Here is a 25,066-nt window from a genome sequence, read left to right on the forward strand (position 1 = left end):
TTATAAGGAAGAGTAAACAAGGCTAGAAAGAATGGGATGTAGGAAGGTGGGATGAATGATAGTGGTGTGATTAAGGCAGACCAGAGAATGTATTACCCTGTACATCAGCCTATTTCTAGGAGAGATTATGAAGGGAAGGGTTGAGTTTGTTAAGATGAGAGTAGGTCAGCTAAGGATTCTGGAGGAAAGAGAGAAGTTTAGCTAAAGTATAGTCAAGTAGCAGGTATTTTGTCCAGATTGGTCAGTGGTACATATAGCTCAGCTAATCATCTATGAAGCAACGGATGGGAATTTGGAGGGTCTTTGTCTCGCCTTGTCTTGAGTAAACAAGGAGAGTGCCTTGAATCTTATCTAAATCATATGGGGAAGGGTGGTTCTTTTCATTTCCAAACCACAAAGGGGTGGGGGATTTCCTTAACCTTTGTTATTTTCTAGGATCACAGAGCTAGAGTAAGTTCAACATTGTCAGGATGGTGATAAAGAGATTTTTGACGAAAAGTGTTTTGGCAGCTATATGCGAAAGACTGGTAAAAACCCACAGGAAGGAGAGAATTTAAGAATATTGTAGTCCCAGTAAAGTTAAAAATAGGATACGTATGATTGTAGTGACAGAGACAGAATGTATTTTTAGCTGTGGCCAAGCAGAATTGTGTGTGGGCAAGTGCAGTGGTAATATCCAGCACTGCCTCTAACAGTAAAGAAAGCATGATTTCCCAGTATAAATATTTGAAAGTTCTGTTTTCAAGGATTAGGTAGATGTCTTGTCTGTCAATTGTCTCCCAATGAAACCATTGACATTGTGAGATACTCCAGATATCAAGTGAAAAGATAAAGGATTTCTTTTGAGGGCTGCTTTAAAATCTTGTAAAAGAAATAATCTTTTCCTCTTACTTTCTTAAAACTCTCTTAAAATAAATCTATGAAATGATGAAAATGATAAGTCTATACACATTCATAATTACTGTTTGTTAGAATTTAATGTAAATACAAAAAAATTGTGCTTTTGGTAAAGATACCAATCTAAAAACAACTGATGTTAAAGCAAAAGACTGAAATGAAAAAAAAAAAAAAAACAAAACCCTTTCAAGTTAAAAAAAAATTCTACTGGGGTAAATGTAAAGATCAAATTGGCTTTATTCAACAACTCATAAATTAGCAAATAGAAGGGAGTTCTGAGAAGCTGTACAAAATGGAAGGATTTTATAGGCAGCAATGGGCAGGACAAGGAGGTTATTAGCAGAAGAAAAGAAGGAATTGTTTCTGGCAAGGTCACCTTCCCTGAGGGGGAAGAGCAGGGGGTCTTAACATGCAGATTACCTCATAAAGCTGATCAGGAAATTCCGGACTGATTAGTTTAAAATTCCACAACTGGGAGAGGCTGAAACTACAATTAGTTTAGGTATTAAGTCTCAGGGCTTAGCAAAAGTGACTCCATTCAGGGCCTGTTTCTTTTCAACAAAGTGAAATATTGTAATAAAAGGCAGAAAACTTGAAACTGAAATAAAAATTTTTATAGTGTTGCTTTTAGTTTGTACAAATCAACAGAATCTTAAAACAGTATATATTTTACAAATCCTAGTCTTAAAATCCAAAGTCTTGAGTTTTAGACTCTGATAGCATTAATTGAGTAGTCAAGCTGTTTTATTCTAGTCTTTCAAAGGAATTCAGACAATTTTGCCAAAGATAATGTTACCTCAGTAATTGGATCCCACAAGTTCTCTCTCACAGTTAGAATATGGATATCAAAGTGTTTGGTGAAATGACCAAAACAGCAGGTGTGAAAGGATAGAGTTCTTATGTGTACAATCAAAATAAAAAGGAACAAAAGTATATTGTTATGATTTTTTTTTCTAAAATGGAGAAAATATTGAGTAGGACTTCCGCCAAATACTTCAAAATCTAATATTCAAAGGGAACCTAAACCCGGGACACTTAGTGTACATATAGGAGAGTCCTGTGTATTGTAAATAATGTTTGTTTCAATATGCAGGGTTTTATTTGTCTTAAAAAATATTTCTCTGAGCATAATTTACTTACTGTGGGATTATCTCATTTTTAGAGTAAGGTAGCTGAGCTCCCATTAAGGACAGAAGATAATGAAGAAAACCCAGTGAGACAAATAGTTAATTGATCATTGAATGAAGTTTTAATGAAAATTCTCAGTATCTAATTATTGAAACAGACTTCTAGGAGCCTGCCAAAGTGTAGCTCAGAATCGTACAGGCACTTATTGAAGTATATTGGGATACTCATCATGCCCATGCAAAAGGCATTGCTTAGGCAGTTTGAGAATTCCAATACCTCTCCTTCCCTGGAGCTTTCACTCTTTTGGTCCCAATGTTACAGCAAATACTCAGTGCCCAGAAAGAGGTAGACGACATGCACTCGGGGAATCAGAAAAGACTGTTTACTTCACACGGGTGCCAGCCCTGTGGAGTCACCTCTAATGGCTGAGCATCTGGCTCAGATTACTGATCTTTTATACATATGTGCTTCTGGGTTGGGCCGGACTAGTATAGTCAAGCTCCTGGTTCCTGGCTGCTGGCTGATGGAAGAGGCAAACAAGATTGCAGAAGCCAAAATCGTGAAAAGGGTGTATCTGGCCTGGACATCTGGCTGGTCCTTTTTATCTGCGTTTACCAACTTTCCTTCTCACTAAGGTCACAAAAAGACCCACGGATACCCTCATTCCAGAGGTGCTGAGTGGCAGCACCACCTCCAAATACAAGGGGTATCTCTGTAGTACCCAGTCCCTGTATGGAATTTTGTGGTATCACAACATTGCCACAATTATTGCCCAGATACATTTTGCATGATAGTTAGAGGTTTATAGCTGTGGAAGTGACTTTTGAATATACCTCATCCAAATCCTCTTAAAGCAGTAAGTGTTACTGTCAGAATAAAATGGATAAAATTTGGTAGCTTTCATTGTCAGAAAAGATAGGCTTTATATGCCCCTTTTTCTTTTTGATTCATTGTAGCCTTTATTTTGACTTCAGTCTTGGCGTTGAAGGAGATTCAAGCCCTTTTTATTCTGTTGCACAGAACTGTATTCTAGACCTTGCTTATTAAGCTTTTCTTGCATATAAGCCATTCTGAAGAGTTGGCCACATTACCAGGTGACCACGTGTTTCCTTTAGACCTTCCCCTGCTCCCAGTCAAGGATGTTACGGAATAGCCTAGATGAGAGCCTTTGTGAGGCCAGTGGATGCTGTCTGAGGCTATTAGTGTGACGAAGAGCCCCATGCCCATAATCAACATGTGCTGTAGTCTACCCTCTGCCCAGGACATTCTTTCTTGTCTCACCTTTGACCTTGGCTCATCTGGGCAATGATTAGTCACGTCTGCTCTGAAACTTTCACTTTGAACAGGACAGTCATTTGTGCTTCATCCTCTAATTTTCAATGGTATCCCTCTCTAAAAGGGGTTGTCCCTATGTGCAGAGCCCCACACCCATTCTCCCCTATTTCTCAAAGATGATACATTCTTTGAGGGACATGCCATACTTATTTTTACTTCTCCATCCCTATAATGCTTGTCACATAATGTCGTCTCAAAACGTATCTGTTGAAAGAGCAAAGGATTTTTAATGAAGGTTATGACATATGGGTAAATATTGTAAAATATAGAAAAATAATGGTAAGCATTTATGTCCCAAGTCAGAGAAATTCAGAAATCACTAATGCCACTATTTCTTAGCAAATTATAAATAAATATTCTCTTTAACACAGATCATGTAGCTTCTTCTAGTAATGTGAAATTTCTCAGTTTGTGTGCTGGTTAGTTTTCTTGGCTACACTTAGAAAGTATCTACGAAAGCAAGACTTTTGCAATTTACAGTCATAAAATACAGTGAAGAAGAATATTATAAGATGTCTTAAAATTTGGAGATTCAAGCAGAGAACCTTTACGATGGATACTAAGTAGATCCAGAAGAGTAAAAAATGAGCTGAATTCTCCGAAGAGGATTTTGAAAGCTACATGAACTATTAGAAGCAATGAAGTTCCATTCCAGTAGCTAGCCACTATACAGGATTTAGCAACCTGGAGGGTTATTATTGGGTCTAAAACCGGCTGACATTCTCTCATGATTACCTTCCTGAATTACATATTCAAAAAAAGCACATAAGACATTTGAGAGTAAAAAATTCATTCACAGGAGAAACAACTGTGTTTTGTATTGTTTTTTAACTTTACCTAGTCTCTCTTCCTAGAACTAAACTTAATGATTAGGCTTCATTAGTTTAGCATCATTTCTGATCTCAGGGTGAGCAATGAGATTTTAAAGTGATTTATGACTTATGTTTATGTAGATTATCTTTTAATCCATTTTCAAGTTCTTTAAAACTTTAACCTTGAAACAATTTCAGGAAAATATGGTGAGGATAAACTGGTAAGGAAAAAATGAAATTCAGAACTTGCTGTTTTATAGATTTTAGTATTACACCATATAAAGTTTCTTGTCATAACAATAGTTATTTATTTATTTATTTATTTAAGAGCTTAGGCAGCAGGTTTTTTAAAGCAGGAAAATGCCATTCTTTTAAAAAGCCACTCTAAATTTCTTCTGAACTAGTTTATAAACATCAGTGGATTTCTTTCATAAAATCAGTTTTCAAACCTAGATATGCTGGATCTATATTAAAAAAAAAAAGATTGTTGGCTCCAAACTTTTTTTAAAAATTAGGCTTACAAAAGTTTAAAGTTATAGAATGAATGAATACCAAGTTATTTTATAGTGTTTTGTTACTATAGTTCCTGATTTTGAAATAAAATTTGGGCACCTGGGTGGTGCAATAGGTTAAGTGTCTGACTCTTCGATCTTGGTTCAAGACATGATCTCGCGGTTCCTGAGTTCGAGCCCTGTGTTGGGCTCTGTGCTGACAGCATGGAACCTGCCTGGGATTCCCCCTCTCTCCCTCTTTGTCTGTCCCTCCCCTGCTTGTGCGCTCTCTCTCTCTCTCTCTGTCTCAAAATAAATAAACTTAAAAAAAATGGATATTAAAACAATTCATCTAATGATGTCTATGTTTCTGGATCAGTTTTTCTGGATCAGTTTTAATTGATTTTCCTCCCACTGTGTATTGTATTCTTTTACTTCTTTGTATGCTTGATTTTTTTTTTTTTAATTGGATGCCAGACATTATGCATTTCGCTATGTTTGGTGTTGAGTATTTTTATATTCCTTAAAGTGTTTTTGAACATAACTTTGAGATATAGTGAAGTTACTTGGAAATGGGTTAATTCTTTGGGGTCTTGTTTTTAAAAGTTGTTAAGTGGGTCCAAAGCAGCATTTATTCTAGCTTTAATTTTTCCCCACTTACAAGGCTAGGCACTTCTTAGTAATCTAACTGATGTCCTGTAAATTATGAGCTTTTTCTTCCTTGCTGTTGACTCTAGAGTGAGCTACAGGCACCGATCACTTTGAACTTTGTGGATGACTATTTACTCAGTCTTAGGAAGTAGTCATTACCAAGTTAAATGGTAAGACTTTCTCTTTGTAAAGTTCATTTATTCATTTTGAGAGAGAGAGAGAGAGAGAGAAGGAGAGAGAAATAGCTCGAGCAGGGGAGGGACAGAGAGAGGAGGGGAAAGAGAGAGAGAGAATCCCAAGGAGGCTCTGCACTGACAGTGTGGAGCCTGATGCAAAGTTCAAACTCACCAACCATGAGATCATGACCTGAGCTGAAATTAAGAGTCCAATGCTTAACCAACTGAGCCACCCAAGCACCCCAAATTATAAGGCTTTTTGCAGGTATCTTTAGTTATTTCTGTGGAGCCCTTGCCTCTCCAGTGCTCTGGTCTGCAACACTAGTCACCTTCATTTTACCACATTGGCAATGATAATCTCCTCAATTTAGGGAGGTTGCTGGAATCTGACTGGGTTCCACCTCCCTGCACCATATTCTGGAAACTATCTCTGTGTATGAAGCTGGGGAAATTGTATGGCTTACCTTAATTGTTTTTCATCCTTCATTGATCACTTTCCTTTGCTGTCTGATGTTCATAGTCTTGAGAATTATTGTTTCATACATTTTTGTCTCATTTTTTAGGTGTTGTAGATGGTAAGATAAATATAGCCTGTTACTCCATCTTGGTTAGAAGTAGAAGTGTGTAAATAAGTCTATAGAGCTTTCTTTAACATATGGGAAGGTGGCAACATACATTTCTGAGGAAGGTTTGGATTAGTCAGTGAATGGTAATGACTCTGTTTTGACATATACCATTAAAGAAATTAGTGTAAGTTCTCATATCATGCCATATAGTATTATTAATCCCAAAGGGTTTTCTGTATGTATAAAGAAAGGATTATAAAAAGTATATCCCCAAGAGACACATGCAGAGACACACGCTCTCCAGTATTCAATCCTGGAGAGTATGAAAGTAAATGAGGATTCTCACATACAACTCATGGCCATGCACATTGTTCCAGCCTCTTTTTTTGTTTTTTAATTGAACAACTCTTTTATGTTTAATTAAAAATAATAGAAAATCTAAATAGTAACACTTTAGACCTAGTATAACTTTTACTCTGGGATGCTATTTTTTTTGGAAAAAATTGTAAAAGTTATTTATGTCAGGTATTCTTTCTGTATATTATTTAGCTAGAATTTAGAAATAATTATTTACTGAGAAGGCAATAGTGCATCCATGTATAAGTAGCCATTGAAGCAATGTTTATCAAAAGTTTGTCCAAAAAGAAAGATTTATATCATGCTGTAAACTGAAACAAAGTAGGTTTATACAAAACTTATATTTTTTAAACTTAAAATGGTAAATCGATAACAATATATATCTTACTACTTCAGCTATAAAATACATTAAAACATGTTATTAATACATTGAACATGAATATGGTGTATTGAATGCCAACTTAGCATTATGCACTGTGCTCTACACATGGGCATAGTGAACAAACCCACCATGCTTATTCTCTAGTGGGGAATAAAGAACTGCTTTACAAAGAAGAGTAGAGTGTCTAGGGTCAAATAAATATGCTAAAAAGTAATTGGAAAGTGGGGTGCCTGGGTGGCTCAGTCAGTTAAGCGTCCAACTTCGGCTCAGGTCATGATCTCACGGTCCGTGAGTTTGAGCTCTGCATCGGGCTCTGTGCTGACAGCTCAGAGCCTGGAGCCTGTTTCAGTTTCCGTGTCTCCCTCTCTCTCTGACCCTCCCCCATTCACGCTCTGTCTCTCTTTGTCTCAAAAATAAATAAATGTTAAAAAAAATTAAAAAGTAGTTGGAAAATGAAATTATACTTTTTATTTACATGATAAGGACAGCCTATCTGATACTCACTGACATTTATATCTGTGTTTTGAAAACACAGGCGAAAATCCTTCTGGTGTTCTGGAGTCATAGAATTGTAGTGTCATTTTATCCTCTATTTTTTGGCCTGTTGAACCTTATACAGTCATGTTAAGGTTTTTGTTGTTGTTGTTGTTGTTTTTTCCTGTCTATATGTCTCCAGAGACTTTAGATTATAATCTTAATTTAAAATACACACAGTTTGGGGTGCTTAGGTGGCTCAGTCAGTTGAGTGTTTGACTCTTAATTTTAGCTCAGGTCAATGATCCCAGGGTCGGGGATCAAGCTCTCTGTAGGGCTTCATGCTGAGCGTGGAGCCTGCTTAAGATTTTCTCCCTCCTTGTGCCCCTCTCCCCTGTGCTCGTTCTGTCTTGAAAGAAAAATAAATAAATAAATAAGCACAATTTTATGAAATTTAAAATTATACGATATTAAACTCCATCTTCTTTTTTTTTTTTTTTTTTTGAGAGAGACAAAGAGTGTGAGCCGGGAAGGGCAGGGAAAGAGGGAGACAGAGAATCCTAAGTAGGTTTTGCGTGATCAGAGCAGAGCCCAAAGTGGGGCTTGAACTCGTGAAACTGGGATATCATGACCTGACCCTAAATCCAAGAGTTGGACTCTTAACCTACTGAGCCACCCAGGCGCCCCTTAATCTCCATCTTTATATTTCACAATCTGCTATTGTGAACAATGTCTACTTGAGACATACTGAATTTGCTCTACTGATTGATAGACTCCATGGTAATTTTGTGTATTTTTCCAGAGAAATCTAATCTTACATTCAGATACATTATGTATCTTTTCTGCTAGTTTTTGATTTTCATTTATTCCTCCAAGATATGATCAATCAATAACCATGTCTGTTAGTTTCTAGATGAAAAGTAACTTTTGGGAGGATACAGAATATATTTTGTCCTAATGTATCCCCTTGTATACCTTGCTGAATGCCTGACACTGGTGATTAATAAATGATTTCCAAATGCATGAATAAATTAATTGTAATAAATAAAGTCATTTCAATCATGACTTTTCCAATAATAATATCTTTTATATTATACAAAAGAAACCATATTATATTGTTAGTATAAATGACATAATCATTTGGTGTTTTAGTTTATAAAATATATTCTCTACCTGTCTTGTATTAATGGCATATCATGAGAAGGTGAATAAAGTATGAGGTCAGTAAGAAAGTGATATTATTGGGCGCCTGGGTGGCGCAGTCGGTTAAGCGTCCGACTTCAGCCAGGTCACGATCTCACGGTCCGTGAGTTCGAGCCCCGCGTCAGGCTCTGGGCTGATGGCTCATGATGGCTCAGAGCCTGGAGCCTGTTTCCGATTCTGTGTCTCCCTCTCTCTCTCTCTGACCCTCCCCTGTTCATGCTCTGTCTCTCTCTGTCCCAAAAATAAAAAAAATAAATAAATAAACGTTGAAAAAAAAAAAAAAAAAGAAAGTGATATTATTGTGTCATTATCTAAGTGTGCAAAACAGTACCTAGTGATAATATTTTATAACTCTGTTAACTTTTAATTCTTTGAGAGCAGATAAGCCAGAACAGAGATAGTAGTAATTTCACTGTAAAAATGACTTTTTATAAAGATTAATTTCTCTGTTGTGTTTTATTGCTTTGTAGACTTAATGGTGAGAGTTATGGATGAAATGTTGGTATCCATCCCCCCCCCCCAAATTCACATGTTGAAATACTAACCCCCAAAGTGGTATTTGGAGATGGAGACTTTGGGACCTAATTAGGTTTAGATGAGAGCATATGCATGAAGCCCCCATGATGGGATTAGTGTCTTCTTAAAAAGAGGAGAAAACAAGAGCTCCCTCTCTCTCTGCCATGTGAGGACACAGCCAGAAGGTATCGGTCCATATACAAGCCAGGAAGAGGGCCCTCACTAGAACCTCACCTTGCTGGCATCCTGATTTCCAACCTCCAGCCTCCAATATTGCAAGTTAAAAATTTCTGTAGTTTAAGTGTTGCAGTTCCGGAATTTTGTTATGGCAGTCCAAGCTGACTAAGACAGAAGCTGATCCTGAGAAGTAGGAAGCTGTTATAACAAAAAACCAAAAATGTGGATGCAGCTTTGGAACTGGGTGATGGGTAAAAGCTGGAAGTGTTTTGAGGTGCATGCTGAAAGAAGTGGAGATTGCTGTGAAGGTATTGCTCAAGGCAGTTCTCGTGAGGGTTCAGAAAGAAAAGAGGAGACCAAAACCTCCATCTTCTTAGAGAATACATAAATAATCATGAACAGAATGTTGGTAGACATATGGATGGTAAAGGACATTCTGTTGAGGTCCCAGATGGAAATATAGGACGTGTTATTGAACAATGGAGAAAAGGTGATTCTTGTTATAAAGTGGGCAAAGAACTTGCCTGAATTGTATTTGTGTTTTAGTATTTTGTGGAGGGTAGAACTTGTAATTGATGAAATTGGATATTTGGCTGAGAAAATTTCTAAGCAAAGTGTTGAACAGTGGCTTGGTTCCTTCTAACTGATTATAGTAAAATGTGAGAAGAAAAAAATGAATTGAAAAAAGAATTGTTAAACTAAAAAGAAACAGTACTTATAGATTTGGAACATTCTCAGCTTATCCATATAGCAGAGAATACTAAGGATGTGGCCAAACAACCCTTTGCCAGTTTCAACTACAGGGATGGAGATGGGATGAAATGAAGGAAGGCTTTTGGACTTCTTAGTTCCCACAGGACTGGAACATAGTTATTTTGCTTTGTACGTGAAGTGTTCTTCAAGACTAGGGATAAATTATTCCAAAGGCAAAATCAGAGATCATCACGTGTGCCTCCTTGGTTTCAAAGTGGGATAGGGTGCCATCATCTTCATTTGAATCAGACAGCAGTGCCCAGAGCATCATGGGGTGTAGGGCCACCTAGCAGAGCCTAGTTGGAGAGGGACATGACTGCCACTGTCATAATCAAAGACTTCTGTTTGTTCAGTACTGTTAATAACCCCAAACTGTATCACACTTCTTACCTATAAGCTAAGAGAAAAGTATTAATCTTCTTTCTCCTTAAATTTGCAGATAAATATTATTAATGGTAGATGTATAATAGGCAAAAGACAAGAAGATTAGGGAACTTGGGAGGAAATTTATTTGAGATATTGTTCTTATCTGCTGTGCCACCCATAATATTGAGTACTTATGTTTATTCTTATTTATTCTTATGAATAAATTTATATTTATTCAGTGTCTCGTGGGGAATTCAGAGTACTGTTTATAAATATTTTTAAAAAAATGTTAAAGGGGTGCCTGGGTGGCTCAGTCGGTTAAGCGTCCGACTTCGGCTCAGGTCATGATCTCACAGTCTGTGGGTTCGAGCCCCGTGTCGGGCACTATGCTGACAGCTCAGAGCCTGGAGCCTGCTTCCGATTCTGTGTCTCCCTCTCTCTCTGCCCCTCCCCTGCTCATGCTCTGTCTCTGTCTCAAAAATAAATAAAAACATTAAAAGAATTTTTTTAAATGCATTTCCATAAAAGAGGTTCGTCAATGTTTCTTTTTGCTTGAATATTTTTTTTTATTTTTATAGGATATCAAGTGTGATTGAACTCAACGTCTGTTTGGCTGATCATCATGAATCGTGCTTTTAGCAGAAAGAAAGGTAAGTGTTCACATTTAAAGGACCTGGGGGTCAATTCAATATTACTATGAAAATCATAGTAATGACTTTCTAGTAATAGTATTTACTATTAACTGATGTTAAGGAATCAGTTTTTCCTATTATCAAATCACATGGTTCAGGAATGAGGTTAGAATAGAGTAACACACATCTGCAAACATTGCTAATTAGCCTTCTTGGGTTATCACCCTGATGAAAGAGTGGATTTGTTTAATACGTTTAATTCAAAATACTCTTATGACACTGTGTTCTCTGGCAATTTTATTCTGTGGTGTGAAATTGCAAAAAATAAAGTGATCTCAAACTAGTCCTACTAGATAGCATAGCCGTATAGTACTAAATTCCCTGGACTTAATAAAAATTTACCATGATTTAATTTTTTAATGCTTATTTATTTTTGAGAAAGAGAGAGAGAGAGAGACAGAGTGGGAATGGTGGAGGGGCTGAGAGAGGGAGACACAAAATCCGAAGCAGGCTCCAGGCTCTGAGCTGTCAGTATAGAGCCTGATGCTGTGGGGCTTGAACTCACGAACTGTGAGACTGTGAGCTGAGCCGAAGTTAGATGCTCCATTAACGGAGTCACCCAGGCACCCCAAATTTACCATGGTTTAAATTCATGCTTCTGCATGTCTGCACCTGCTTCAGTCACTCTTTATTGAATAACATGTGAGGCTTGATGGTAGGTAAGTTGATAACAATGAGGCTAAAATAACTTTGTTATTAATTTTCAGGCAGGGATTTAAAATAAATATAAATGTAGTATATCATAATTATCAGCATAGGAATGAAAGAAGCAGCTAGTTAAATGCTGTTTTTTTAAGGGGCAGGAAAACATGGCATTTGACGAATGTTTCATGATGCATGCATAGGAAAAATTGCAAAATTTGATAGTTTTACGTAGTTCAGTGAAGTTAAAATAATTATCCTTGTCTTTTTGTAAGGAGCTGTCTGGTGCTAACCCTAACCCTATTTAATATGCTATCAGTGAATTGAGAGAGAATAATTAAATAGTCATACTCAAGTTCATAAGTGATTGAAAGTAGAAATACATGAACTGATGTGGTAGAATTACAGATATGTGGGGCTGAAATGACCAGTTGGGTCATATTCCACACTATAAACTTAATAAGATCATGTAAATTGCCAAACATGGGTCCAGAAAATCAAACACTTTCATTTTTACTTATATACTGTTATTATTTGGAAGATGCACCTTAAATTCTATGTGGGTAAAAAATGACTGAAGAATTAAGTCAACAGCGTGTATGAAAGGTTCTAGTTAATTTTCTAATGTATGAATAAAGGACAGTCCAGAACCACGAAGTAGATTGTTCTCTTCCATTCCATGAAGTCTGGCGTAGTGTGTTCTCTCTTTAAAGGACTGATTGACACGTTGTGACACGCACAGATGAGAAAGGCTGGGGTGACTTCAGGGCTTTCAACCTAGAACAGGAAGTATGGCTGAGAACCCTTGGTGTGGTCTTTCAGTGTTTGGAGGACTGTCATGTGGTCATGGGACTAAGTTTAATACAGATCATATGAGTACAAATTACAAGGTCATTGATATAATGCAGGAAAAAATTCCAGCAAAGTTGTGCAAACATATCATAGAATTGCTTGAAGTACAGACTTTTTGTTTTTGTTTTGGAAGTGAGAAGTGTTCAAACATTTGGCTGTGGTACAGAGGATTGATGTATTCAGTAGGGATTTAGGTAATGTGAACTTTCAGGCACTTTTCAACCCTGGGAAACTGGGAATTTATTATTTTGATTATTTTTCTGAATAAGGGGAAGGCAAAATAATATTTATTGTGGTCTGCAGCTTGCATCAGATTTAAAACATACACTGGAAGTAAAATAATGTTTCATTTTTAATTCTTTTACTAGTAAAAAAAGAATCTGGAAATAATCCTATGATACATATAAGTATTTTTAATGAAGTAATAAAAATCTTACATCACAACTCGTCACTTTAATCATATTATCTTTTTTTAATTTTTTAAATGTTTATTTACTTTGAGAGAGAGACAGAGACAGAGAGACAGAGAGAGAGACAGTGCATGAGGCAGGGTAGAGGCAGAGAGGGAGGAAGACACAGAATCTGAAGCAGACTCCAGGCTCCAAGCACAGAGCCAGATGTGGGGCTCGAACCCACGAACTGCGAGATCATGACCCAAGCTGAAGTCAGACGCTTAACCGACTGAGCCACCCAGGCACCCCTTTATTATCTTATTTTTAGTGTTTATTTATTTTTGAGAGAGAGACAGAGTGCGAGTGAGGGAGGGGCAGGGAGAGAGGGAAACACAGAATCTAAAGCAGCCTTCAGGCTCTGAGCTATCAGCCCAGTGGGCTTGAACCCACGAACCGCGAGATCGTGACCTGAGCCCAAGTCAGACGCTTAACTGACTGAGCACCCAGGCACCCCCATATTATCTTATTTTTAAAAAACATTTCTAGGTGCGCCTGGGTGGCGCAGTCGGTTAAGCGGCCGACTTCGGCTCAGGTCATGATCTCACGGTCCGTGAATTCCAGCCCCGCGTCGGGCTCTGTGCTGCCAGCTCAGAGCCTGGAGCCTGTTTCAGATTCTGTGTCTCCCTCTCTCTCTGCCCCTCCCCTGTTCATGCTCTGTCTCTCTCTGTCTCAAAAATAAATAAACGTTAAAAAAAAGAAAATCACTTCTAGACTCTTTTTATTTGCTTACATTTCCTTTTCCCATGGTTTTAAAGTTGAAACTCCCTATTTCTAATTTCTCTTTAGTTGAAGAGGATTTTGGAGTTTTTCATAGAGAAATCCCAAGTAACCAGCAATAGTATATTTGTTTCATTTGACGACAGTGGAAATATAGCCATGGGGAAAACTGGACTGATTTAGAGAATCAGGAAAGAGAAGCATTTGTTCTTTCCTGCTTTGCCTCATTCTCTTTAAAACGTTTCTTTTTTTTTTTCCTCCAAGTTTAATGACTAAATTTCCTTATCAGGAAATTACTGATCAATATTTTACTCTAATTCCAAGTTAGAAGTGATACCAGAAGCTCTACCTACTTAGTAATCAATTCTGACTCTCACTTAGTGAGGTTGTTAAAGGAAGAATTCTTAGAGCCTCTGCTGCTAGTTTCAACCAATAGCACTATTTGGTTGAATTTTAATTTGAGTTGGAAAAATTGAATTTTATGAGAGAAGTCATACATCTTGACAATCGGGAGCTGTAATTGTACCCCTAGAGAATATATTATTTCAGTCATATTTCCAATAACTAACATCAGCACACACTGTATATTCTACTTAAACAAAGTTTCAATCAGTAAAAACTCATCTCTTCTTTCATAATTGTCCAATTTACTTGGTTATCACATGCAACCTTACTAAGTTGTCCTGTACCTCAGAAGCCTATGGAAAAGATCATCTTAAATTCAAACATATATTTTTTTCTTGTTATCAACCTTTCCAATTAGTATGTTGTCTGGTATTCTTTGGTTGAATTACCGGTGACTTCACTGATTTTCTTTGTAAATGCTCTCTCTAATGCTACAGATTCTAAAAAAGAGTGAATGTATTAGAATTGCATCATTGTGGACTATTTTGAAGAGATCTATAAAAATTAGTCTAACCTTATAATCATTGATTATTTAATGAATGTATTTGTTCTATAGCTCCTTTCTTATTTTAGCTTTCTCTTTGAGTTTTTACAATCCTATAATAAATTCATTACATCAAAAATGAATAATTTAGTAAGAAAACATAAAACATTGAATGTGAATGCATGTGATTAAATAATTCAACCAGATACTCTTTATTTTCTTTATCAGTTGACAAACTGATGAGTAGATATAATCATAGCATCGCAGTTAAAATTTAATATTTAAGTATGATTTCCCTTTTTTAACCCATTCACATGCAGGCATTCACCCAACACCATTTTGTTTTAAATTTGATATACTAAGGGCACCTAGGTGCCTCAGTCAGTTAAGCTTCCAACTCTTGATTTCGGTTCAGGTCATGATCTGAGCTCAGGGTTCATGAGTTCGAGCCCTGCGTTGTTGGGCTCTGTGCTGACAACGTGGAGCCTGCTTTAGATTCTCTCTCTCCTTCTCTCTCTCTACCCCTCCTCTGCTTACATTCTCTCTCCCAAAATAAATAAATAAACTTAAAAAAATAAATTTGATATACCCAAAGTAGATGCTTTCAATATGCTAAGCTCTGGTGATACAGTAATAATGAACTTCCTGCATCGTTCTTGATGAGCTCTTAATCTAAGTGCATTTTGAACACAGATTTATTGACCTTGCAGTCAGAGTGGTTGGATACTTGCCAAGTATTTTGAAATGTTGGCATTTCATTTATGTGACTGTTTACTCTTGAGTTAGTGATTACAGTTTAATTTCAAGGAAGGGGGCACATTCCGGAGTGTCTGTGTTCTTGTTTCTGTACCAGTTCCGTATATCTAATTGCTCCTATCGGCATAGATAGATAGTGACCGGGAACCATCATCTGTACTCACTCTTCAAGGTCAGTCACATCTAAATGAATTAATATAAAGAGTTTTATTCTGTTAGTTTTTCCTTCTGCCAAAGTATAAATTTGGATGACAGTCAGGATGTGTTTTAGAAATCTTTCAGGTGTTATAAGTATACTGCCTGTACTAGAGGTATGTAATGAACAACCACTAAACCATCATCTCTTGACGATGTGGATGTAGATTTTTTGTCATTGTGACAACTGCGGCTTCTCCGCTGGTAATTTAACATTGTGAATATTTTAGTCTGTCATCAGTAACAGCTGGATGTAACTACCCTTTTTCTAGGTCACTGCAATACAAGACTAGAATGGAAGTAGTATCATCAGTTTTCAAATAATAGTAGCTTATAGAAGAAAGCAATTATCCCTCTGCCTCAGGATTGGAATGGACCATTATATTCAGATTTAGACTTTATATACTTCTGAGCAGTGTCATGTATCTTAGAAAAGGAGACATGAGAATAATTGAGTTAAGGGGTTACAAAAAGAAATTAGATTTTTTTTTTAGGTTTCCTAAAGGCAGATCTTTGTTTTTATTATCTTGATGTTTTTATTGTTCTGGTGTATAGCATTGTGATTAATTTCTTTTAATATACAAGTGCAATATTGTATCCCAAATCTAAGTACAAATTATTCTTGAATTAATCATTTCACCATTTAGTAGCAGTCATAAAGAGAAAACTGTAATTAAAATGAAAATCCTTATAGGAAATAAAAATTTTCTACGTTAATACAATGTCGATATGCTTTTTTGAAGCTTAGAATGTGTTGCTTCTCAACATACTTCACCCATGCACAAGTATCACATATCTGCTTCAGTAGTCAGAAATAGCCCTAAGGTGCACCATGAGCTTGGGATTTTATTGATCCTCATGTTTTGTCTCAGAAGTTCTTGTGAACATTGTACCCCATAAACAAGTTTAATATAAATATAGTGCATTATTTTCCAAATGGTATAAAGTAATTGACATTCTGGAAAGATAGGCCTTTTTCTCTTTGTCCTCACAATCCCCCAGTTTGAGAAGAACATATTAAAGATACCAAACTAGTTTCTGTTAACATCATTTTCAAATGTTCTGAATTGAATGTTAAAAATACTTCATTAGTAATCTATTTCTTTTCAGTACGTACTTATTTACTATTTTTCATGGTGAAATACGTCTTTCATTCTATTCTGTTCATAATATTGATTCTAAATGTTTTAATTCTGTGAGGAGTAAAATACAAAACTCTACTAAAGGAGACAATGGTTTTTGAAGATTGAGAAGTTTTACAACAAACAAATTCAATTTCGAAAATGTAGTCAAATATGATTAGTTTAACATTTTTTTGCTTTTTCTTCACTTATACATTCCACAAAATATTTTGGAAGATATGTGGAATATGTAAATACAATCCAAAATTGAATGAAAAATATTTTTCTATTTCTAACAATAATACGCAATACAAATTATTTTCAATATGTTTTATTCTTTTAGTCACTTTGTTTTTAATATTCTCTTAAACTACTCTAAGGACTATTTGAAAGGTTGAAGATTTATTGATTAGGGAACTTTTAAAAAAACTGTTAATCACGAGAGTATAAAAGGAAATGAGAAAGATATCACATAATCACATAATTGATGTAACTACTTGTAGTCCACTGAGTTGTTACTTTTTAAACGGTCTTTTAAATCAAGCCTATAGCTTATTATGGTCTTTTTATCCCAAGTTTGTATACACTTTCCAGCTACATTGTTTTTATATCTGACTAGTTATTCTTTCTCAATTTAGCAAAAGAATCATGATTTAGAATTGCTCCCACCCATATCACACTCCTTACATATGCTAATGAATGAATATGACACGCTTAGAACGTATAATTTAATTTAACACTGTGTGTTCTTCATTGCAGACAAAACATGGATGCATACGCCTGAAGCTTTATCAAAACATTACATTCCCTATAATGCAAAGGTAAAATAGTTTATATGATATTATTGGATTTATTTTTTGTTATATTATTATTATTAAATTCATGGTCAGTCTTAGAAAGATTGCTTATGCATTGGCATTTCCTAGTAGATGATCCCTGAAAAAGAATTGCATAAATAATTTTGTAATGGATAGTATGGGAAATGATTTTTCTCTCCAAACAAGTTAGTTCTTTTTTTTCCCTGTCACTCCAAGTAAGGATTATTATTATTTAAAAAAAAAATGTTAATGTTTATTTTTGAGAGAGAAAGAGAAAGAGAGAGAGACAGAGAGAGCACAAGGGGGGAAGGGCAGAGAGAGGGAGACAGAATCTGTAGCAGGCTCCAGGCTCTGAGCTGTCAGCACAGAGCCTGACTCAGGGATCAAACCCATGAACGGTGAGATCATGACCTGAGGCAAAGTTGGATGCTTAACTGACTGAGCCACCCAGGTGCCCCCAAATATGTGATTATTTTATTTAATTATAAGGAGTATTCTTTATAATTTCTGTCAGTCATGTATGTATTTTCTTCACATGATTTTGGCTATCATTGAAATTAATTTGTAATATCATGGCCTATAGGAAATAAAACAACCAACAAATTAGCATCCTTTAAAAGCACTTTAATGTTGAATTACACAGCAGAAGATAAAAAACTAACTTGATAATGAGAGAAATGAGCTACAATTTTAATGAATGCAATTATCATTCAAAACAAGAAAGACGAAACAAACTATTAAGAAAACGAGCACATTATTTTACTCTTTTGTTTAGTTTTCTTCATTTTAATAGAGAAATAGAAACAATCTGTGCCCCATATCTTCAAAGATTTGATTCATTGTCAATGTTGGAAAAGTGGACAAATAAACGAATGCACTTTGCGAAAATATCTTTACAGATAGGTGTTATTTTAGAAATAGGGAGCACAAAACCTAAAATAAGATTTCAGAGAAATCTGAGTCTAAACTTGTAAGATACAGGAGAGAAAGTTGCATTGGGAACATGCAAGTGGGTCTGACTTAAACAACTGACCTTTGGACACAGTATGGGGAAAACAGAAAATGATAATGTTATTTTTATAAGGGAACTTAAGGATTTATGGATTAGTAAACTACATATGTATAATGAGAAGAGGTATGAGGAATTATTTTAGGAATAATTTTAGAAAAAACATTTATTGAACAGAAAGTCAATGCTATTTAATAGAGAACCTCTTGAGTGCTGGTCTGAGTCTGAATCACAGGAAGATGCATTACAAGGCCATCTAGAGGCCCGTCCAGAGCGGTTGCTCAGCAGTGAGATTTGTAGAGTACAGCAACTCAATTTTTTCTTGCTGACTTCATAGCAAAGAAATACTCTAAAATATTTTTGGTGTAAAACTAATATTCTTGAAATCATTGCAATGCTTAGGAATTTCCCTACAATGTTACCCTGAAGATGAATAGCCATGATTTAGTATGAAAAGTTTAGTTAGCTGAATGAGAAAAATTGAGTTAATATTATCTCTTTTCCACAGATATTTCTCATATTAACTATTGAGAAACTATATGAAAAGTATAGAGAAAAAAAATAATCTTGAAGACCACTATTATTTTAAAATGCATGCTCAATATCTTGATCATACTAGAGTCATATCTTTAGAGTAAAATCACCACATATTATTTTTTTTTATATATATCTCAGTTTGAAAGACTGGTTTATAAAGCGTTAAAAGATTCTAATTAGAACTACCCTTAACCTTAACTGCAGTATGAACAGTGGAGATCTGCTTGTCTACATGGAAAAATTGCATGTGCTAACTCACAGGTGCATAACAACTATAAGGCATTCCACATGCAGTAGAGGGAGGGGACAGGAACATCCTTCCAGACTGGGGTCAGTAAATTATAAGAGCAGGTCAATTTTCTCCATTCTAATATGGCTTCTTGAGTAATAATAAATGTCATGTATACCAAGTAGTGTTAAAACTATTTGAAGAACATTATTTTTTTCTACATTCTTTTTTTGTTTTTTTGTGGGACATTTAAAATTCATCATTAGTATTTATTTTTGAAAATTTTCTGTATTTCTTTAGTATACATGCCATTTGAAAACCAAATCCATGTCCATAGGAAGTACCTTAGCACAACAACAACAACAACAACAACAACAACAACAACAGCAACAAATGCAGACTCTTGGGGTGCCTGGCTGGCTGGGTTCATAGAGCATGAGACTCTTGATCTCAGGGTTGTGAGTTCAAGCCTCATGTTGGGTACAAAATCTGCTTAAACACACACACAACAAAAAATAGTAATAAAAAAAAGAAACAACAACAACAAAGTAAAATAAATACCAAAGGTTAATAAATATATGAAAAAGATTCTCAATTTCACTTATAATCAAATAAATACTTAAAAAAATACAGACTTTAGAACTCAAAAAAATACAGACTCTAGAATTAGATTGACTTAGTGTATATCCTGAGTCCGACACTTGTTAGCAATCAGTTTTTGGGCAAATAACCTAATCTGTCTGTGTCTACAGTTATTCATGTGGAATAGGGATAATAATAATTTCTCAGTTGAGTTATTATAGACATAAATTATTAGGTAAGTATTTAAAGGATAACTGGAATAAAAGAACTACTTAATAAACGTGGCAATCACTACCTTACCTTTCATTTTTCACAAGACTTAACCAAAATGCCTATTTTATAATAGGTGTTCAATATATATGTATTTGATGAATTAATGCATAATAACATTTCCAACATAGTTAATTTCAGTGAGCCCTAATACATGTGAAGTACATGATCTCATTTAGTATTTGCCATGATTCAGTATGGTGATTATTAATCTCTGCATCAGAGAAAACTTTATACATTATGTAAGAGAAAACTAAGGCTGAAAACTAAGGCTGAAAGATTAAGTAATTTGCCTATTGCCAGAAAGCTAGTAAGACAGAGCCAGAGTGAAAACTGAAGTCGATATGACTTCAAAGATTTGCTGGGGCTTTTTTATTTTTAAAAATTTTTTTAATGTTTATTTGTTTTTGAGAGAGAAAGAGAGAGAGAGTGTGTGAGCAGGGACAGGGAAGGGGCAGAGAGAGGGAGAGACACAGAACCTGAAGTGGGCTCCAGCTCTGTGCTGTTAGCACAGCCTGACGCGGGGCTTGAACTCACGAATTGTGAGATCATGACCTGAGCTGAAGTTGGACGCTTAACTGACCGAGCCACCCAGGCGCCCAAAGATTTGCTGTTTTTTATGTATATAATAACACTTTATTATTCACTCATCTATTACATTGCTGATGTGTATAAGGTGCCATTACTGAAGTCTCACTTGAATATTGGTGAAACTTCAGAGCTATATAACACGTCTTATATTCTTATGGATCTTACAGTCATAAGGAAATATACAAAAATAACATAAAAGTCAGATCATGTTCTGTGTCATTCAAATGGCACTTAACAGAAAGTTATAGAGATTCAGAGAATGGTGTCATTCTTGTTTTATGAAAATGGGAGTGAGGTAGGATTCCCAAGGGTCAAAGCAAGGGTGGAATGACCATTTCACACGGAGATATCTGAAGGAAGATGAGTAGAGTCCATAAGGTCTAAGGCACAAACTAAATATGGCAAAAGTTGGGTTGTGGCATAAAGTACTAATGATGGTAAAATGTTTTATCAGTCAAGGTTCCATCTGAGAAACAGAACTACTAGCTTGTACCCACACACACATGCACATGTGTGCGCGCACACATTTCTCTCGAGGAATGGGTTATGCTGTTATGAGGCTGGCTAGGCAATTTTGAAAAGCATATTGCAGGCCATCAGAAAGCACAGGCTGGAAGTTCTTGGGCAGGACCTGACCTCAGGTGGAATTTCTTTTTTAGGGACACACCAGTTCTATTCTTAAGGCCTTTAAATTGATTGTATTAAACCCACTCAGATTATCTAAGATGTTCTTTTTTACATAAAGTCAACTGATTATAGGTGTTAGTCATATCTACAAAATGACTTATGGCAAAACCTAGATTAGTATTTGACTGAAAACTGGATAATATAAGCTGGCCCAGTTGGCATATAGCACTGACCGTCACAAGTACTAATGATGGGCAAGGCTAAAAAGATGAAATTGAGAAGGCTTTGCATGGCAGGAGAAGCAGTTTGAAGTAGTGAACTAATCAAGTAGGATTTTAGGAAGATAAATCTGTAATGATCTAAAGTTGATTTGGATCCAGAGCGATAGGAGGACTATCGACTTCTTAGGAAGTTATTTTAATGGTCTAAGTGTGTGATTCTAAATTTATATAGGGTAATAGATAAACATAAAGTGGAAAATAAAGATGTGCTCAATATTCCAGGGAGAGAATTGATGCAACAGAGGAATAATTTATATGTGGGAAAAAAAAATATCTATTTTCATCATGGGTCAAAAGGAGAATGATCATACCATTAAAAGAATTCCATCACTACATTCACTTTTGGGATCCACTGGTTACAAATTAATCTGAATAAGTTTACCAGAGCTGTTCAAGAATCATAATTCTCCTGGGGAAATAGTAACTTTTACATTTAGGTGTTTTCAGTTTTTTGTTTTTTTGTTTTTTTAATGTTTATTTTTGAGAGAGAGAGGAGACATAGCATGAGCAGGGGCAGAGAGAGAGAGTGAGACACAGAATCCGAAGTAAGCTTCAGGCTCCAAGCTGTCAGCACAAAGCTCAATGTGGGGCATAAACTCACAAACCACGAGATCATGACCTAAGCCAAAGTCAGATGCTTAACCGACTGAGCCACCCAGGTGCCCCTAGGTGTTTTCAGTTTTAAAGTAATAGTTTTCTGCTTTCGTGTTATAATTTCTTTAATTTTTTAAGAGCATATATTTGATCACATTCTTTTTCTTTATATAAAATTCTATTTCAAAAATTCACATTTAATATTCAGAGTACACTTATTTTGGGTCATATGTGGATATAAAAAATAGTTATTTTCAAAAGTATTATTCTGTATAGGGTTCATTAATTTTTTTTTTAATGAACAGCAACAGCATTAATAATAGTTCATTGGGAATTCTGCATATTATCCTGTGTACTCTCTAGTCATGTTTTTCAAACTACAGGTTATGCTTTTTTTTATGAAAAAAATTGGGTCGTGAGTTTAATGCATGGGATCATGGGTGGATCATGTATTTAAAAATGAAATAGAAGAGAAGAGAAAAAAGATAAGACATTTCCAGAATGCATATGGTAAATATTAATTTGTTCCATAAAATTGTGGTTCATAGTCATAAGAGTATGAAAGCCACTGCCTTCAAACAGTAAACTGCCTTTGAATGGTACCAAAGTCTTCACCAGATTTAACTCATTCAAATTATAAAATAATAATAGGGGGAACTGCTTAAAAGAGCCATTAAATTTTTAATAAAGATGATACACATGTAAATTTAACCACATGTCCTCATTGAATATAGCATCTTAAAATTATTTCTGAATATGCATATACACTTGGTAAAGTGATAGAGAAATAGAGTAAAATGTAATTACAAGTTCCCTGTGCACCCATTCATTCACAATGGCTTATCCATTTGAATGGAGTTCCTAATACATGCAAGGTCCTGATCTAGAAAAAAAGGATTGGATTAGTCAACCAAAGAGATAAAATCCTGCTCTCCTGGGCTTTATATATAATAAGTAAAATAATATTACTTTTTCTGAGAAACACTTGATAACAAAATTATATCTTTATTTCTTAATACATTGATTATTGTATTGATTTGTATTATTTATGTTATTAATATAGAGTGTTAGTATTATTTATATATTATATGGTGTATATATTAATATATATAGTATTTATTTATTTTGTTGGTTAATGTTTATTTTTGAGACAGAGCGTGAGTGGGGAGGGGCAGAGGGAGAGGGAGACACAGAATCTGAAGCAGGCTCCAGGCTCTGAGCTGTCAGCACACAGCCCATCGTGGGACTTGAACTCACAAACCATGAGATCATTACCTGAGCTGAAGTCGGATGCTTAACTGACTGAGCCACCCAGGTGCCCCTATTAAAATATATATTATGAACACAACATGTTACTTATTCATACGGTATTCATACTTACTCATACAGTACTGCAATGCAGAAAAATAAAGCAGGATATTGGGGATTGGGAGAGGTGGTGCTGTGTTACACAGAATGGTCAGGGACGATCTCTGAGGAGGGCAAACGCCTTAGGGAAATGACAAAGTGAGACATGTGGCCACATGCCAGATGAGCAGTCCGGACATGGCCAGCATTTGCAAGGTGGGAGCATGCTTGCCTAGTCAAAATCTTATCAGGGGTTGGGGTGGCTGGAATGCAGTAGAATGTGGTGGAAGGACGGGAAGCCCCAAAGGCACATGTGGAGTAGAGCAGGTGGGACAGTGGGTGCCTTGTAGTTCTTGCAGGGCCTTGGAGCCCTTGCCCAGGCAAGGAGAGTGATTGTGGCTTGAAGCTGAGTAGGACCTGAAGGAGGAAGGTGGTGGGCATTGGGGGATATTTTGAAGATAATGCTGATAGGGCCTGTAGATGGATTGTGTAGGAGCTTTCTATTTCTGCTATAATTAGAACAGTAAGCAGAAATTTAAAAAAAATTTTTGATCACCCTTAAGGAAGGCCATAGGATTTTCCATTCCTTCCAAATTTTGATGAGACTGCTGAACTGTCTTTTCTATAAAGGTGAAATACTGGAAAACTTTTACTTTAACAAACTTAATATTCTGTTGATGTGAAGTGGTCATTTTTCAAATGAAGAATTATGATGCTTCATAAAAGAACACTTATTTATTAAAAGTTTTATTCTAAAGAGTTAGCATACCAGTTTGCACTATTTTTGAGTAGAGAGCCAGCGTTCCTTCATTGTCTGTTTGCTGTGTTCCAAGTTTTAAAAGTGAGTGAATCCAGGGGCCCCTGGTGGCTTAGTCGGCTGAGCGTCCGGCTTTGGCTCAGGTCACTGTCTCATGGTTCATGAGTTCGAGCCCTGCGTCAGGCTCTGTGCTGACAGCTCATAGCCTGGATCCTACATTGGATTCTGTGTTTCCCTCTCTCGCTGCCCTCCCTCACTCACGCTCGGTCTCTCTCTTTAAAAAAAAAAATAATTAGAAAACAAATTTAAGAGTGAGTGAATCCAAAACAAATGGGAATGGGACTTTGACCTTAAATACCTGTGACTTCCCATGGGGAGAAAGAACAGGCACCAGAAACAAACAAACAAAAAAAAAAGTTGGAAGAAAACTAAATAGATTATGACCAAGAAGATAAAATATGAATGTCAAAGAGAAGTTTGAAGTGAAAGACGATGTTATATATCAATGATTTCAAGAGGTATCAGAGTTTCATATGTGAAACATGCAGTTTGCCATTAGGTGTGTTTGGTAAGAGAGGAGGCTTCACTGAGCTGTGACCCCCAGTATCTTCCTGACGAAGTGAGTTGTTGGTTTTCTGCCAGTCTTTCTCAGTCTCACAACCTAATCTTCCTTAACATTTATAACCTGTAGGCTCTTATTTGGCTTCCAAAAACAAACAAAAAATCAGCAAAGAACAGCAACAATAACAACAAAACCCGTGAAAAGCAGATGCAATCTCAGGATAGTAAGTGGTTAGAACTTGAGTATTCTAACCCTCAGTAGT

General features: G+C 35.9%; 1 protein-coding gene across 33 annotated transcripts in view; it reads left to right on the forward strand.

Moving 5' to 3' along the window:
• GULP1 (GULP PTB domain containing engulfment adaptor 1) overlaps positions 1 to 25,066 on the forward strand; it is a 274,031-nt gene that overhangs the window by 160,295 nt on the left and 88,670 nt on the right. For all 33 annotated transcript variants that reach the window (XM_045480463.1, XM_045480465.1, XM_045480487.1 and 30 more), the window contains 2 exons: positions 10,863 to 10,934; positions 17,360 to 17,421. In XM_045480463.1, the coding sequence (XP_045336419.1) occupies positions 10,907 to 10,934; positions 17,360 to 17,421 (90 nt within the window). In that variant the 5' untranslated portion in view covers positions 10,863 to 10,906. The remainder of the gene's footprint in view (positions 1 to 10,862; positions 10,935 to 17,359; positions 17,422 to 25,066) is intronic.

Source organism: Leopardus geoffroyi, chromosome C1 (assembly GCF_018350155.1).
Source record: "Leopardus geoffroyi isolate Oge1 chromosome C1, O.geoffroyi_Oge1_pat1.0, whole genome shotgun sequence".
Classification (NCBI taxonomy): domain Eukaryota; kingdom Metazoa; phylum Chordata; class Mammalia; order Carnivora; family Felidae; genus Leopardus; species Leopardus geoffroyi.